This window comes from Mobula hypostoma, chromosome 2, assembly GCF_963921235.1.
Source record: "Mobula hypostoma chromosome 2, sMobHyp1.1, whole genome shotgun sequence".
Taxonomy (NCBI): Eukaryota; Metazoa; Chordata; class Chondrichthyes; order Myliobatiformes; family Myliobatidae; genus Mobula; species Mobula hypostoma.
Window position 1 is genome coordinate 193,281,402 of NC_086098.1, and position 16,081 is coordinate 193,297,482.

General features: G+C 39.6%; 1 protein-coding gene across 2 annotated transcripts in view; it reads right to left on the bottom strand.

The window, feature by feature from the left end:
• The window catches only part of LOC134342771 (tyrosine-protein kinase HCK-like), a 148,795-nt gene that overhangs the window by 65,783 nt on the left and 66,931 nt on the right, over positions 1 to 16,081 (bottom strand). For both annotated transcript variants that reach the window (XM_063041329.1, XM_063041328.1), the window contains exons 4-8: positions 13,405 to 13,504; positions 12,441 to 12,539; positions 3,989 to 4,092; positions 3,478 to 3,627; positions 1,909 to 2,061 (exon numbers count right to left, since the gene is read on the bottom strand). In XM_063041329.1, coding sequence (XP_062897399.1) covers positions 1,909 to 2,061; positions 3,478 to 3,627; positions 3,989 to 4,092; positions 12,441 to 12,539; positions 13,405 to 13,504 — 606 coding nt within the window. The remainder of the gene's footprint in view (positions 1 to 1,908; positions 2,062 to 3,477; positions 3,628 to 3,988; positions 4,093 to 12,440; positions 12,540 to 13,404; positions 13,505 to 16,081) is intronic.

Genomic DNA, 16,081 nt, shown 5'->3' on the forward strand with positions numbered 1-16,081 from the left:
TGTGGTTGTTCCTGAGTAAACTTGCCTGTTTTAAGAAGAATGTTAAATGGAGAGAAAGAGACATAGGGTCAACGTGGCTTTGTCAGGGTGTTCCAGAATAACAGATTTGACGGCTGAAAGTCATGGTGGAACAATTAATTTCTGGAATGATCAAGAATGGGAAGAGATTACAAATACAAAATTGAGTAAAAGGAAAGATTTAGAAGAAAGGGCCAACGACGAATGGGATGGTGCAATTCTCACAAAGATGAACTCTAGATTTCAGGTTTTAAGAAAATAGAACAACAGATGCCAGTCAGGCAGGTATTGGAATAGTCACATATATAAATGAAAGAGAGTTTTCACAGTAGATGAGCTGAGGCAGTATCGGAATTATGCATCGTAATACTATTGGAAACAGCCAGTAGTGACACAGTAATATGATGTAAGATTTATGACAGGATGATATTTGATATCAGATTGTAAAGGGTTTGGATGAGTTACAGACAGCTGCCAGGCAAGTTACTGAGTTTATGCTAGAATAGAAAAAAAAGAGGCCTTAATGCTTCTGGTATTTAGTCAGAGAAAATTTCAGCTCATCCACTTGATGTCAGACAAACAGTTTTGCTATTTAGGGATGATGCAGGGGTCAGCAGTGGCTACAAGTCGAGTTACTAATGTTAATGTACGTGGAAAAATTGCAGGGTTTTCTGATGATGCTGTTGGGAAACATGGAGTTAAATTAGGAGAGGTCAGAAGTGGAGCTTCTGATAAAGCAGAACATATGGTGCTGATGCCGGAAGGAAGGAATTGCTGGTGATTCCTGGCTATGAGTGGATGGGTAAGGTGGTTGCTAGGTGAAAGTTGGCCCAGAAACTCTGAAAACAGTAGAGGGTGTTGAAAAGTAATGGTATGGTCAACTAAGTCAGAAACTTAGACAAGGATAGGTCAGAAATAACAAGGATGGACAACTTAACTCCATCACAACCATATAGGAAATCACTAATAACTTTGATAAAACAAAATCTATTTTAGTCTAATACAGGAATGAAACTCTAGATGGAAAGATTTAAACAAGGAGTTTTGATCGGAAAAAGGTAAACTTGATAGACCGCTCCTCCAAAATTATTGAATGTGTTGAAAGGAAATTTGGAATCGGATGATATTTTTAAGGCCGCAGGGGTCAAACCTTGAGCTATTAATAGGGATAGCAATGAAAGATTTGGAGAACCCATGTTATTGCCAAGGGAAGTTTATCAGCTGAGGAAGTGATGCTTGATAGTCAGCATTTTTATGAGAATAAGCTTATGGGAGCAGATTCTGGGTTTTACAGACAAGTTCAGAGAGATCATAAGAGAGCAACAGGAGAGAAGTTATACTTTCATCTGACAGATGGACTACAGAAATAAAGCAGTACTTCTTTGGTATTGGTGGCTACATAAAACTGTGCACACATTGAGACTGGAACCAATACATTTTGACGAGGAGAGTACTATTACCGAGTTTAGCCATTTTCTTAAAAATACTACATGCAATAAAAGCAATATATTCAATAATGGACCTTAGCTCCCCAAGGGAAGATTTATGAAGTTACTTTGGAAGGACAGAACATTCTTAAGCAAATCTAACTACCATATTTTAATTTTGACTAGAATGGGAGAATAGTCCTCAGTTTTATGTCCATTATATTTTGGGAACTATTTTACCAGAATGTAGCATTCACTCAGAAATCTATCTAGAATTTTAAATCAGGAGCTCATAGCACAGTAAAGTGATTATGCTATCTATGATGTTAAACTTATATGGAGCCATGACTAGAATACTAAATGTTCCCCATCAATTTGCCAAATTACATGTCCGGTAAGTTGATCAACAATTAGGCGCTAATTTAAAGGAGAGATATTTTAAGATCACAAAATGATAACTTACCCAACCATACTTCTCCAAACTGTCCTGCTCCAAGTTTTTTGTCTAGTCTGAGTGACTCTCTTGGTATTTCCCAGGCATCTTTCTCCCATGGTTTTTGAGGTTTTTCACTAATGCAAGGCTTTGTTAGCTTCTGACACAATCCATCTCCTTGTTCTAATAATTGGGGGGAAAGGATAAAAGAAGAATGTTAGTGTGTAACTACGGGCATGAAACTCTCATTGAGGATCAACAAGAACAATATTGGCTGTGACAAACTGATCTCCAACCTGATAAAAGCCAGAAGTGCTATCGCAGATGATACACTTTACTTTATTGTGCTTTGGTATTATCCCTTTGATAGTAGTCATATGATCTCATATGTTGTCTATTATACAATTTGATACAGCTCATGAATAACTCTTGCTAGAATATGTGGCATTGCTTTTGCTGTTGCAAAATGGGAGACAGAGCCCCAAATTTACTTTTGATATGGCAAATCTCTTCTGATCCACCCAGCAGGAATCAGAAATGTTATTTATTGAGGACATGAAAACACCATCAGATAACATTTGCTATGCTTTCTTGAATGTATGATCAGAGCAATTTTTGAGAGGGTGGTGCGTAGTGAGAAAAGATTGCAGATAGCCAGGAGTCAGCATTAAACATGACAGAAAATTTTGCAGTAGACTGTGCAATTTCTAGACATTAATTCTGGACTGCGAGCAAGGTCAGCAATACTATTCAACTACATCATGTCACCAGTTGCCTTCAACTCACAATTCAGCTGTCAGCCTCTAGCAGGTCAAGGCTAGACATAATCTCTTCTCTGTAACAGGACACAAGCTCAAAAGACAACTACAAGCATTTGTCTTTGCCCAGTAGCTGACCGGTTTCTATTTTGCAAGTGGATCAGCAAAAACAGTTTTATCTTCATTTGAGATTGTGTTTGTCTGAGAAAGATGTTCACACCTTACAGAAAACATAGTATTGATAAAAACCATAATATGTCTGGCCCTGCTCAGTATATATTTTCTTTCGTCTCATCTTAACTAGATTCATTGCTTGCCACATAGTAACAATGCGCTAAGACCAGCACCATAATCTGAGATTTCTATGTATTACATATAGGCAAAGGGTACATTGACAATCAACTCGCCAGAGTTAGCGATGCCTTCGGGTGCCTCCAGAAACGTGTGTGGAAGAATCACTGGCTGTGTCTGTGCACAAAAATCCAGGTGTACAGGGAAATTACAATTTATTTCAAATTAGTTAACACCACCATTAAAAAGTCTGTGCACCCTCTCTGAGGAATGCATGTTTTTTCCGACTGTTCCACTTTCTCCCCACAGTCCAAAGATGTACTGGTTAATAGGTTAATTGGTCATTGCAAATTGATCCGTCATTGCAATTATGCTGGAATTAAAAATGGGGGTTGTAGGGTGCCTGGAAGGGTTGGAAGGACTTATTCCCTGTTGCCTCTCATTAAGAAAGTTCCTCAAAAGCATTTTGAACTCATATCTGCAAAAGTACATATTTTTCCCCCAGAACAGCTGGCAATAAGAATACTTTTTAATACACGGCAATACTCACTCTTATAATGGTTAACTAGTTCAGTCAAAGTGGTGAATGTTATTCGAGGAGAGATGTAGAAGCCACCATTGTCCAGAGTACGTATCTTGTAATGTTTTACTGTGTCACCCACTGAAGGATCAAAATCTCGAACAGAGAGGGAGTAACTACCTAATCCACAAAGTAAGGAGAGGTGTTAGCAGCACAAATGCACAATGATATCAAAATCTCAGCTCAAATAATTTTTCTTCATATCATTATTTATCACTAAAAAATATGATCAATTTCACTCCACATCTCAATTCTGAGAATACTTCTACCAAGTTAAAGGTTGTAAGTTTATATTTGAAAGAAAAGGAATTAGAGGTTGATGGGGTTTGTTCGCAACTAAATGATTGTAATTTGCTATTGGTGACATGATAACTGAATCCTGTTCCACACGATAGACATATCTCCTAATAATACACATTTAAAAGGCATCTTAACATAGATAAATGTTTTATTACTCTTAATTATATACAAAAGTACTCACCTTTGGTTGTTTCACTATCTCTTATCATAAATGAACCACACTTATTTCCTGACGCCAGAAGTTGCCTCTCTGCATCCTTTCTACTGACACCTTTGAAGAACCACCTTTAATGGAATACACAGAATTTGTGTTAGTTTAAAAGAACTTGTACCATTTTTGTTTCTTTTTGAACTTTTTATCATATTCAAATGTATCTTTATTTAATGAACTATTTTTTGCTGTGTGTGTGACTTTTTTTTGTTCAGGATCTAGTCCTAATTGACCAGGTCAACGTGTTATTATGTGTGCATAATTGAAATGAACCGACTTTATTTCTTACATCCTTCACATACATGAGGAGTAAAAATCTTTACATTACGTCTTTGTCTAAATGTGCAATGTGCAATCATAGCAATTTATTATTTATTTGTAATAAATTGAAGAGTCAATGTAATATAGAAATACACTCAAATCAGCGTGAGTTAATCAGTTTGATGGCCTGGTGGAAGTAGCTGTCCCGGACCCTGTTGGTCCTGGCTTTTATGCTGTGGTGCCATTTCCCGGATGGTAGCAGCTGGAATAGATTGTGGTTGGGGTGACTCGGGTCTCCAATGATCCTATGAGCCCTTTTTTCACACCTGCCTTTGTAAATGTCCTGAATCATGGGAAGTTCACAACTACAGATGTGCTGGGCTGTTCGCACCACTCTCTGCAGAATCCTGCGATTAAGGGAGGTACAGTTCCCATACCAGGCAGTGATGCAGCCAGTCAGGGTGCTCTCAATTGTGCCCCTATAGAAAGTTCTTAGGATCTGGGGGCCCATACCAAACTTCCTCAACTGTCTGAGGTGAAAGAGGCGCTGTTGTTCCTTTTTCACCACACAGCTGGTGTGTACAGGTCACGTGAGGTCCTCAGTGATGTGGATGAAGTTCAGTTCCCAGTAGGCAATGGGAGGAGTTCACCTGGAACCGGAAGCGGGGTAGGGATTGCATGCACACAGCTTTGAGCAGCAGTTCAGTAGTAAAATGTTGTAACCTAAATCCATGTCAAGTTTGTCTTTGTTAAGAACAAATGTAACATGTTGTCGGAAGATGGCGTAAAGTCTAAACATGGAGAGTAAATGAATACTATGCGCGACTGAGAAAGAGACTGCACGAGTAGAAAGGTGAGAGAGAGAAGCTAGCCAGCGAAGCAAGAGAGGATGTTGATCCCAAAGTTCAGCAGTCAATGGATCCAGCAAGAGAGAATCATGTGAGAGGCTGAGAGTTCCCATTATGAATAAGTTAAGTCCTCCCACACCTATGCAGTTTATCGGCAATCTAACTGATAACTGGAAATGCATCAAACAGCAATTCAATATAGATTTAGCTGCTAATGGAGTGGGAGTGACTAATGAGAAATTGAAAGCGTCTCTTTTTCTGCATGTAAGTGGTGAAGATGCTTGGACATCTATAACAGCTATCAAATTGATGAGGCAGCTTCTACGTTGGATATTCTGATGACAAAATTTAAGGAATATTTTGTTCCAAGTGAAAACATCACTTTTGAGAGATACAAGTCTTTTTCCCCTGTGAACAGAAATGACATGTTAGCTTCAACCAATACTTAGCTGAGCTTCACACACTAAGTTCTGTGAACTTGGAGATTTGAGAAATTTCCCAATCAGAGACAGAGTAGTTTGTGGAATTCCAGATAATGGACTCAGAGAAAGACTGGTGTGTGAAAAAGATTTGATGCTGGAAAAGGCTGTGAATATGTGTAGGACAGCAGACACCACACGGGCACAAGCTAAGGAGCTGCAAAGTGCAAACGTAATGGTGCATGCTGTGAAAACAGAGAAGCAGCACATAAGGCGTTTTCCAAAGCAACAGCAAAGCAAAGAGGAAGGCTCAAATAGCAAATGCAGCAAATGTGGAGGCAGTCACATTCCTAAGATTTGTTCTGCTTATGCAAAGTCCTGCAATAATTGTGGGAAGAAGAATCATTTTGCGAAGTGCTAGAAAGCTGGGGCTACCAAGAGAAAGGTGCACACGGTTGATGAAGAAATGGAGGAATTATTTGTCAATTCTCTACAGACTGCTGGTGCTGGTAAAGCAGAATGGATTGTTCCAGAGACTGAATGAGACAGTCATCCCATTCAAGCTTGACACTGGAGCCCAGGTGAATCTCTTATCCATGGATAATTACAAGATCTTCACTGTAAAGAGCAAGATTTACCCATGAAGTTAAAAGAGATAGACTACGCTGGAGAGAATGTTCCAGTAAAAGGGGCATGTATAGTGACCTTCAAGCACAAGGAGCAGCACGTAAAGACACAGCTACTGATTGTAGAAAAGACAGTACAGTCAATATTAGGTCTGAGTGTATGTGAAAAGCTCAATCTGGTGAAAAGAGTTTTCATAGTGGGTTCATGGACCAATGATGACCAGATAACACTCAAGGAAGAGTACGTAGATGTCTTTGAGATGCTCAGATGCTTACCAGGTGTACACAAAATTCATATAGATGAGACAGGGGCTCCTGTTGTCCATGCATGCAGGAAAGTTCCATTTCCACAGAGAGAAACTTAGACAAAAACTAGCACGCATGTAATGGATGAATGTCATGCAGAAGACTGAAGAACCAGCAGACTGGGTGAGCTCACTGGTATTGTGCAAAAGAAAAATTTAGTGTTGCAGATACATGTAGACCCAAAAGATCTCAATAAAGCCATCAAGGAGGAGCATTTTAAATTAACAACGGGGAGGAGATCATGTCCCAATTTGCAGGTGTGAAGTGGTTTAGCAAGCTTGGTGTATCAGCTGAGTATTGGCAGATGAAGCTTGATGAGGCAATTTCGAGACTGTGTACTTTAACACATCAGAAGGAAAATATTGCATACTTCAGCTACTGTATGGGATTCTCTCCGCACAAGAAGTTTACCATTAAAAACCATCCAAATGATCTTTGAGAGCATACCTGGTGTAGAAATCATGATGGATCATAATTTGGGGGTCCACCAAGGATGAACATGATACACAACTGAGACAAGTGCTTGACGTGATACAGAATGTTAATTTGAATTTAAATAAAGAGAAATGTGAGTTTGGTGTTTAGACACTGATCTTTATAAGAGATGTCATATTTGAAGGGGGAGTGTAGAGTGACCCAAGAAAGACATCAGCCATTGAAAACATGGAGAGACCCCAAAACAAAGAGGAAGTGAGATGTTTCTTGGGAATGGTGTCTTACCTGGCTAAGTTAATCCCTCGTTGGTCAACTGTGTCAGGGCCACTTAGGTCACTCCTTGAGCAGCAAAATGAGTGGATTTGGTCTCATGAGCGAGAGTGTTTCCAGACATTCATAACTGAAGATCCTGTGCTGAAGTTTTATGATCCAGAAAGGTGTACTAGGATCTTGGCCGATGCGCCCCAATATGGCCTTGGAGCAGTACTACAGCATCAGCACAATAGCACGCGGCAACCTGTGGCCCATGCATCAAGGGCTTTAACAAGTGCAGAAACAAACTATGCACAGATAGAGACAGAGCTTCTTGCCAGCACATATGCATGTGAAAGGTTCCATCAGCACATCCATGGACAAGCTTTTGAAGTGGAGACAGACTATAAACCACTGGTCTCAATTACGACCAAATCATTGAAAGACTGTCCCACGAGGATATAGTGCATGCTGAAAAGGCTGCAGAAATATAATGTGACAATGACCTACACCAGGAAAATATATGTTTGCTGCTGATGCACAATCCCAAGCAGTCGACAAGAAAGAAAAGAGTGACCAAGAGGTCAATGCAGATATACAGGCCTAAGATGGTCACCTCCCTTCCAGTATCTCCTGATAGAACAGAGCAGATTAGGAAAGTGTCAGGGTCAGACGAAACAATGAAAGAACTCCAATATACAATATGGAAAGAATGGCTAGTAGCTAAAAAATGACTGTCCAATATGCATAAGGAATTAATGGGCATGCAAAGTTGAAACATCAGTGTATCAGTGAAATATCAGAAATATATGTTCTTCAAAGGGAACAGGTTTGTGATTCCAGTGTCGCTACATAAGGAAATGATCCAAAAGATACATGCAGGGCATCTTGGTGAGGAAAAATTGTAAATGTAGAGTTTGTGAGGTGATGTATTGGCCAAGAATGAACCAAGACATCAGCCAGACCATTGCTTCATGTGAAATATGCTTTACCTACAAAGCAAAGGAGCAACCAGCACCGCTTACAGCATATCCTGTACCAGAGAGATCATACTTCAAAGTTGGAGTGGATTTGATTGATTGTAATGGGAAGAGCCATATTGTTGTAACAGACTATTTTCCGGTTAACCAGAGGATGCAACACTGCAATCAACATCCAGCAAAGCAGTCATCACCTTCCTGAAAACTGTTTGCAAGGCATGGAGTTCCAGTTTAAGTAGTATCAGACAATGGTCCACAATTTTTGTGCTGTGAATTTGAGTCCTTTGCCAATGTTTGGGGTGGGGGGGAGGTTTTGACATACAACTTCAAGCCCACAGCCAGAATCAAATGGCTTAGCAAAGTTTGGTCAAAGTAGTAAAGGGTCTCATGAAGAAAGTGCAAGATGGATGAGTGGATTTCCACAAAAGACTGATGAAATAACAGAAGTGCGCCACTCCAGAATGGCCTTTCACCAACCCAAATGCTAATGGGTCAGTGCATATGTACTAACCTTCGAATTCATGAAAACCTGTTGACACCCAAGGGAACACTCGAGGTCAAGTTCACTAAAGTGAAAGGGAAAGAGAAACAGAAACAGACTGTGGAAAGCCTACCAGTCTCGAAGTCTGGGGATCAAGGGCAAATCCAAGTTCACGATTCTGGCACATGGTCCAAGCAAGGATAAGTGCAAGAGACAGTAGCTCCACATTCCTACCAGATCTAGATGGTGCGAAGGACGACTCTAAGAAGGAACTGCATGGATCTATGACCACAAGTTCCAAGCCAAAGCTGTGATGTCTTACCTGTCAGTATACCAAAGGGGCCAGCATATGTAAAAAATGAACATTTGATCAGAAATCTCAAAAAGACACAAATATTAATGCAGCAAATGCAAGCAATACATCCATGGAAATAAATAGCTTTTCAACAAAAAATGTTGAAATTTGGAAAAATAAATAAGACACTGACAGGTGGTGCTTGCTTTACATCACCCATGAATGGTATCCCTAATACTCAGAGACAAGCTGCATCCAGTTTATACTGTATTGGCTCACTTTCCGTTTACCCTGTATACCTTGGATTTTAGACACAACACTGAGTCATGTCATCTGCAGAAATTCTCTGAAAACTCAGCAATAGTTGGGTATATAAAGGGAGGACAGGAGGATGAATACATGGCCCTGGCGGAGGACTTGTCAAATGGTGCAGGCTGAATCATCCACAGCTCGACATTAGTAAGAGAAAAGAGATGGTGATGGACTTTAGGAAGACCAAGCCTGCACTGCTCCCTGTTACTATTCATGGTGAGGACCTACAAGTACCTGGGGATGCACCTGGACAACAGAATTAAGTGCAGCACCAAGGCTGAGGCTGTGTATAAGAAGGGCCAGATTCCCTCTACTTCCTGAGGAGACCGAGGTCCTTTGGAGTATGTAGGCGTATCCTTAACATGTTCTATCAGCCTGTTGTCACCAGTACAACCTTTTATGTGGTGGTGTGCCGGGGCAATGGTATCAACACAGATGATGCCAGTAGGCCCAATAAACTAATTAGAAAGACCGGCTCTGTTATAGGAGTCAAACTGGACATACTGGAGGCTGTGGTAGAACAAAGGACGCTCTGGAAAATCCTGGCAATTCTGGACAATGTCTTTCACTCTCTGTATGCCACCTTGGCTGAACAGTGGAGTACTTTCAGTAACAGAAACAGTAACAGATGTCTGTGCTGCTCCAAAGAGCGCTACATGAGGTTATTCTTACCCTCAGCCATCTGGCTCTATAATGAGTCACCCTCCAGCCAGGGAAGTGATCTTGTAATCTTTCACTTGTACACTTTGTACATCTTACTTTTCTGAGGTAAATTATTTTTATTCTTTCGTACTTCTCTTCCAATATTGTATATCTGTGCACTTGTAATGCTACAGTGACACTGTAATTTCCTTTGGGATCAATAAAGTATCTATTTATCAATGTTTTTATCATATTTCCAGCAAGATGGCAGCTTGATTGGTCATAGCGGCTTCTATGGGTCCAGCAAAAGGTGTTACTGTTGTACTTAACATATAGCAGGATCTTGCAATCATTAGACGTACGTTTAAGAACTCGAAGGACTGCAGGTCTACACCTTCATGCTAGCAGATGTAATGAAGGAGCAGCACAATGTGCTACTGCCTGAGTCGATGGAGGCGTACAGTCAAATAGTGAGTGGCTGTCGCTTTTCTTGTGATCGCAAGACCCCTTTGGAAATTGTTAATCTGGTCTGCCGCAAGTTCGATTCACTGATTAATTGGATGCGAGCAGGGGTGGATGGAAGGGGGTGGGGGGTGGGGGGGAGTCCTCGCTCGTAGCAAGAACTAGGCCTGAAACCACAGTGTCGCTTGTTTGCACCTGCCTAGAGTGAGGGACGAAGCTGTTGCACTCCACCGGGGGCGGTGTGGCACGGTGTCTAGAACGCAGTCAGAGCTGCCCTCTTAGGGTTTCGCTCAACTGAAGACAAGCTCTCTTGTGCCCAACTGCAGATCTTTTAGCGGCACTCAATGGACTCGAGCCTCAAGCTGCGGGGTCGCTTGCTTTTCAGCTGCCGGAGGTGAGGCGTCTGAGCCATCACGGTCTACCAGGGGCCGCGTAGCGCAATTATGGCAACTGAAGATTTAAAATGGACTGAGGTGTCTGGACTACATACACATATATTTGTCTGCTAATGTTTTGTATATGCGAGGACTAGGCCTCAAAGCCATGATGTTGCCTAGTGGGCGTCGGGGGCCCGTCGATAGATGATATTGGTGGGCTGGAGGGTACATATAGGCATATTCTGTGTCGTTGTATTTTTACTGACATTCTATATTGGCTTGTTGACTTGTATGCTTCAAGCTGTGTCATCGCGGGGGGGGGCGGATGAAAGCCTCGGGACTCTTATTAAGTGATTGTGATCTTGTGTGTGCTTACTGTGTGTGACTGTTGGTAATGTGCCTTTCCACTTTGTCCCCATAGTAACAGCTCTTGTTTGGCTGTATTCATCAGTATTAATATACATATGGTTAAATGACAATTAAACTTGAATTAAATTGAATATTCCAGAGCAACCTCAAGATTTTTCAGTAAAATTCTACAGTCATGCCTTGTTAATAGAAGTGTAGATATCTACACAGTCATAATTTAAAGATTATGACTGATGATCATTCTTAACAGAGTACAACCAGCACAGGAACACTTTCACAATAGTGATGAAATTAGTATTCATTTGGAAGCAAACAAAACAAAACAGAAAATTCTGTAAATACTTATAAGTCCGGACAGTATCTGTGGAAAGAGAAAGTTAATAATTGCAAATTCCAAGATCTTTAAAAAATCTTTGACTTGAAATGTTAACTGCTTCTCTTTCCACGGATGCAGCCTGACACTCTGAATGTGTCCAGCACTTTGATTCAGATTTCCAGCATCTGCATTTTATTGATTTTCAGTTACTGTGAATATAGCATGCCTTCATTAGATTATTTCTATTGCTACACCCTATCAACACATTGTATTTCCCACAGAATAAAAGACTTGGATGAACTTAATAATATTAGATGCAGAAAGGGAAATATAGTGTAGCACTTGTAATTAATTCTAATTTTCCATACTTTGGACAAAACCCAACTAATTTGGACAAAATATCAATTGTGTGCAAACATCATCAACACTGCCTGGTATGGAAATACCAATGCCCTTGAATGGAAAATTCAACAAAAAGTAGTGGAAATGGCCCAGTCCATTACAGATAAATCCCTCTTCACCATTGAGCACATCTGCACCAAGTGTTGTCGCAGGAAAGCAGCAACCGTCATCAGGGACACCCCACCACCCAGATCATGCTCTCTTCTCGCTGCTGCCATTGGGAAGAAGGTAGAGTGCCAGGTTCAGGAACAGTTATTACCACTCAGTTATCTGGCTCTTGAACCAAAGGGAATAACTTCACTTGCCCATCACTGAAATGTTCCCACAATCTATGGACTCACTTTCAAGGACTCTTCATCTCATATTCTTGATATTTATTGCTTATTTATTTATTTTTGTATTTGCAGTTTGTACACTGGTTGAATGTCTACTTACTGTGGTCTTTCTTTGATTCTATTCTGTTTGTTATTCTCTTATTGATTTATTGCGTACGCCCACCAGAAAATAAATTTCAGGGTTGTATATGGTGACATATATGGTGACATATATGTACTTTGATATTAAATTTACTTTGAACAACCATGTAAACTGACTCTATCTGCTTTAGGTTATGAATGAAAATATTTCATTAATACTTACTCTTCAGTTTCAAGTGTGTTAACTCTGGCAAAATAGTTGCTTGGAATATAACCTTTCTGATCAGTTACTAAAGATATTCCCAGCCACCACTCATCTTGTCTGAAACAAAAAACACAAATCTATTAGCTTGCTTTATTTGTGCATTTACCATCTACAATTCAGTTTGATGTTGCTTCAAACTAAAAAACATTGCTGATTATTATACTTCTATTAGAAACATATTGCCAGTACTCTCACATATATGTGAAACCTTATATAGAATTAGTGGTAAGGAATTAATGATGGGTCTCCTGTAGTTTTAACTCAAAAGCCATGCATTGCTGTAAATCTGCCTTGGATATCATATGATTTGGGTAAGCACAGATATCACCGTTTTTTCTCAGTCATTGTACAGTGTTGTCGTGGGATTATACTGTACAACCAACTCTCCATTTTCATTGATGCTACTGTTTGATGTTATAAGTGGACCTTTGCAATAGTAGAATTTATGTAGAATGTCTTAGAAACTATATTGCACCTAAACTTGTCAATTATAGTACCTCTGTGTGTCAATCAATAAAGATCCCATCAAAACATTATGTTAATTATCTACACCATTCTCCTAATGGTATCAATTTTAATAAAATGTCTCTCAATGTCAGCATTTCTCTTTCTTGCAATGGAACAAATCAACGCTGCACATTTTGCAAATAAATGTTCAGTTCAGAAACTATAGCTGGAAACACAGTAAATAGTTCCTGGGCTTTGTGCAATCTAACATTACACCTTTCTAACATTGGTTATGCGTCAGGTAGATGTATTTGAAAAAAAGTATCAACTATGTAGCAGACGTATCATATTAATATGGTGCATAGTTTTTGGATTGCTCTATTCATTCTATCATTCCAACACAATGCCCCTCCCACCTACCTCTGTTCACTGTGAACATTAAGGCTTAACCATGGAGCAGTCAACTCTTACTTACTGCGAGATCACTCTCACTTTTTCTCCTTTCTTAAAACTCAAGTCCCCTTCATGGATGCCTTCATAGTCATAAAGAGCAACTACTAGCACATCATCTGATCCTATAATGAAGAACAGTTTAGTCAATTTACCACTATGGAAAGGTATAAAAAATTAGTCACATTTAGTCTCATGTTGCAGTTAGAATGAAGAGTAATTGTGGCCAGCTTTCTAGTCAACAATCTCTGACGCAAAGATAAGAGAGCAAAGGAACAGAATCTCTGTCTGCACCTGCAAAATGCCACAGATCTTTTTTCAGACTTCAGGGGTGAGTAATTTCCATTGCCAGGATGAACATCAGCTGTACAATGGTAATACAGTCTGCCCTTGTTAAGCATGATACAATGAGGTCAAAGGGGGAAAAATACTCCAAATCTACCTTCATTAAAAATTAACCCAGGATAACTAATTTTTTCTTTTAAAATGTGTTAATGCAAACCACATACTGCTACAGCCAACATAGGCACAGTTGGCAAAACTGCTGCTTCATGGTTCCAGTAACCCCGGTTCAATCCTGGTCCGTGTGGGTTTGCCCATTCTCCCCGTGACCATCTGTGTTTTCTGTAAATGCCCTGGTTTCCTTCCACATCCCAAAATCTGGTACTTTGTGGGGCAAAGTAGGGCGACACGGTAGTGCAGTAGTCATTGGTATGCTTTCCGATACCAGTGACCTGGGTTCAGTTCCTGCTGTGGTCCGGAAAAAGGTTGTACATTCTCCTCCGAGTGCTCCGGTTTCCTCCCAAAGTTCAAAGACGTACTGGTTGGTAGGTTCATTGGTCATTGTAAATTGTCCAGTGATTAGGCTGGGGTTAATTTGGGGGTTGCCGGGCGATGTGGCCCAAAGACCCAGAAGGGCCTGTTCCATGCTGTATCTCAATAAATATTAAAAAATTGTTCCATGAGTGTAGCTGAGTGATAGAATCTCTGGAGAGTTGGTACAAAGGTGGGGAGAATAGGTTATGGAGAAAATTAGTGATGAATGGGATTGCTCTGAGCACCACAATGACCATTTTTTATGTCATAAGAAAATATCGAAGGATGGAAATATATTTGATCAAATCCCAGGTTTATCAAAAAGTTATATCTTTCATGTAATGAGAAGATGCAAAGCAGGTAACGCAATGGCTTTATATTTCCCAACAACCTTCCATACAGCAACTATCAAAATATTAAAAACACAAGTAAAATAGAAAAAATATAATAAAAGCTTCCTCTTCAAATTTTGACCATTACTCATTTATCTCATGTTACTTGTCAAACCCAACATGATTCTTTTAATATGTGCATAAGGGGAAACAATTGATGTAATATATCTAGATTACAAAAGGTATTCCATAAGGTACCACAAAAAAGATCTTTATAATAAATTAAGGGCTTATGGAACTGGATATAACATACAGCAAGTATAGAGTCCCTAGTACTACAGGTAATTTTTCATGATATGGTTAGTCATGTAAGACTGAGACAAAGAAAAAAATTCTTGACTAAATGGATTATAAAGGTTCGGTCCCAAAAAGGCTGGGAATGCTCAAATGTTGAATACAGTAGATTCCAGTTAATTGGGATACATCATGAGTACATTTTGACCCAATTAAGCGGCTACCTCAATTAGCCAAAATAGTTTAAAAGATATATTAAAAAACCCAAACTAAGTAACAAATTATATGTTTAAAGAAATGCAGAACTAATTAGGATACTACCAATGCTACTACAGTACTATAAAACTGTGTATTCATCTAGTGTATGCTGCCATATTCTTTTGATTGTAAATTAACAAAATCAGTACCAATACCTAGTACAGACAATGGACTACCTTCATACAATGCTTTTGACGACTGCATCCTCAAAATCTTTATTTTCATTGTAACATTCAAGATGATTGGTGATAACTTCAAATTCTTCATAGCTCTAACTTGTGGCAGTAGTGAAATAGTTTCCTTTTTACTGCTAGCCGTTTCTGGCATCTCCAAGCCTGAATACTTGGAAATGCTTTGAGCAAAGGAGTTCTGTATTGTCTTACTGCCTATTTCTTGCCAACCATTAGTGACAAAAATGACTGCTTTTTGAACACAAGCACACACAACTGGCACTATTTAAAAACTGTTCACTCTAAGCACAGTGAAGTGTCTGACAGCCACACAAGTGCACATGACTGATGATAGTTAAAAATTGTTCAGCAACAGACTCCTGTCCCAATTAATTGGCAGTGTCTCAAATAAATGAGACATTGCCACTTAATCCTGGCAAATTTTTCAATTGTTTTTTTTTGTTTCTTCAAGAGTTGTGCAGCTGTCAAGTTAAGTGGCTGTCCCCATTAGCTGATGGCCAAATTAACTGTAATGCACTGTATATTCAATTCCGAAACAGGAAAATTTTGGACACCAAGTGAATCAATACTTATGGGGAATGAACCAGAGAGTGGATAGATAGACAATCAACCACATGCTTAGTAAATGTTGCAGAAGACCGTATGAAGTGGGGGTGAAGTGACTGTGGTAGGACTGCTGATGAATGCTTAGCTGGTAACAAATCAACTATGTCTGCCTTTAATTTTTAGTCACGCTTTTACAGTGAAACATGTTCAATAAAGTTCAATTTCCAATCTTTCATGCTCTGCTCTAAAGTAATGGATGAAATAA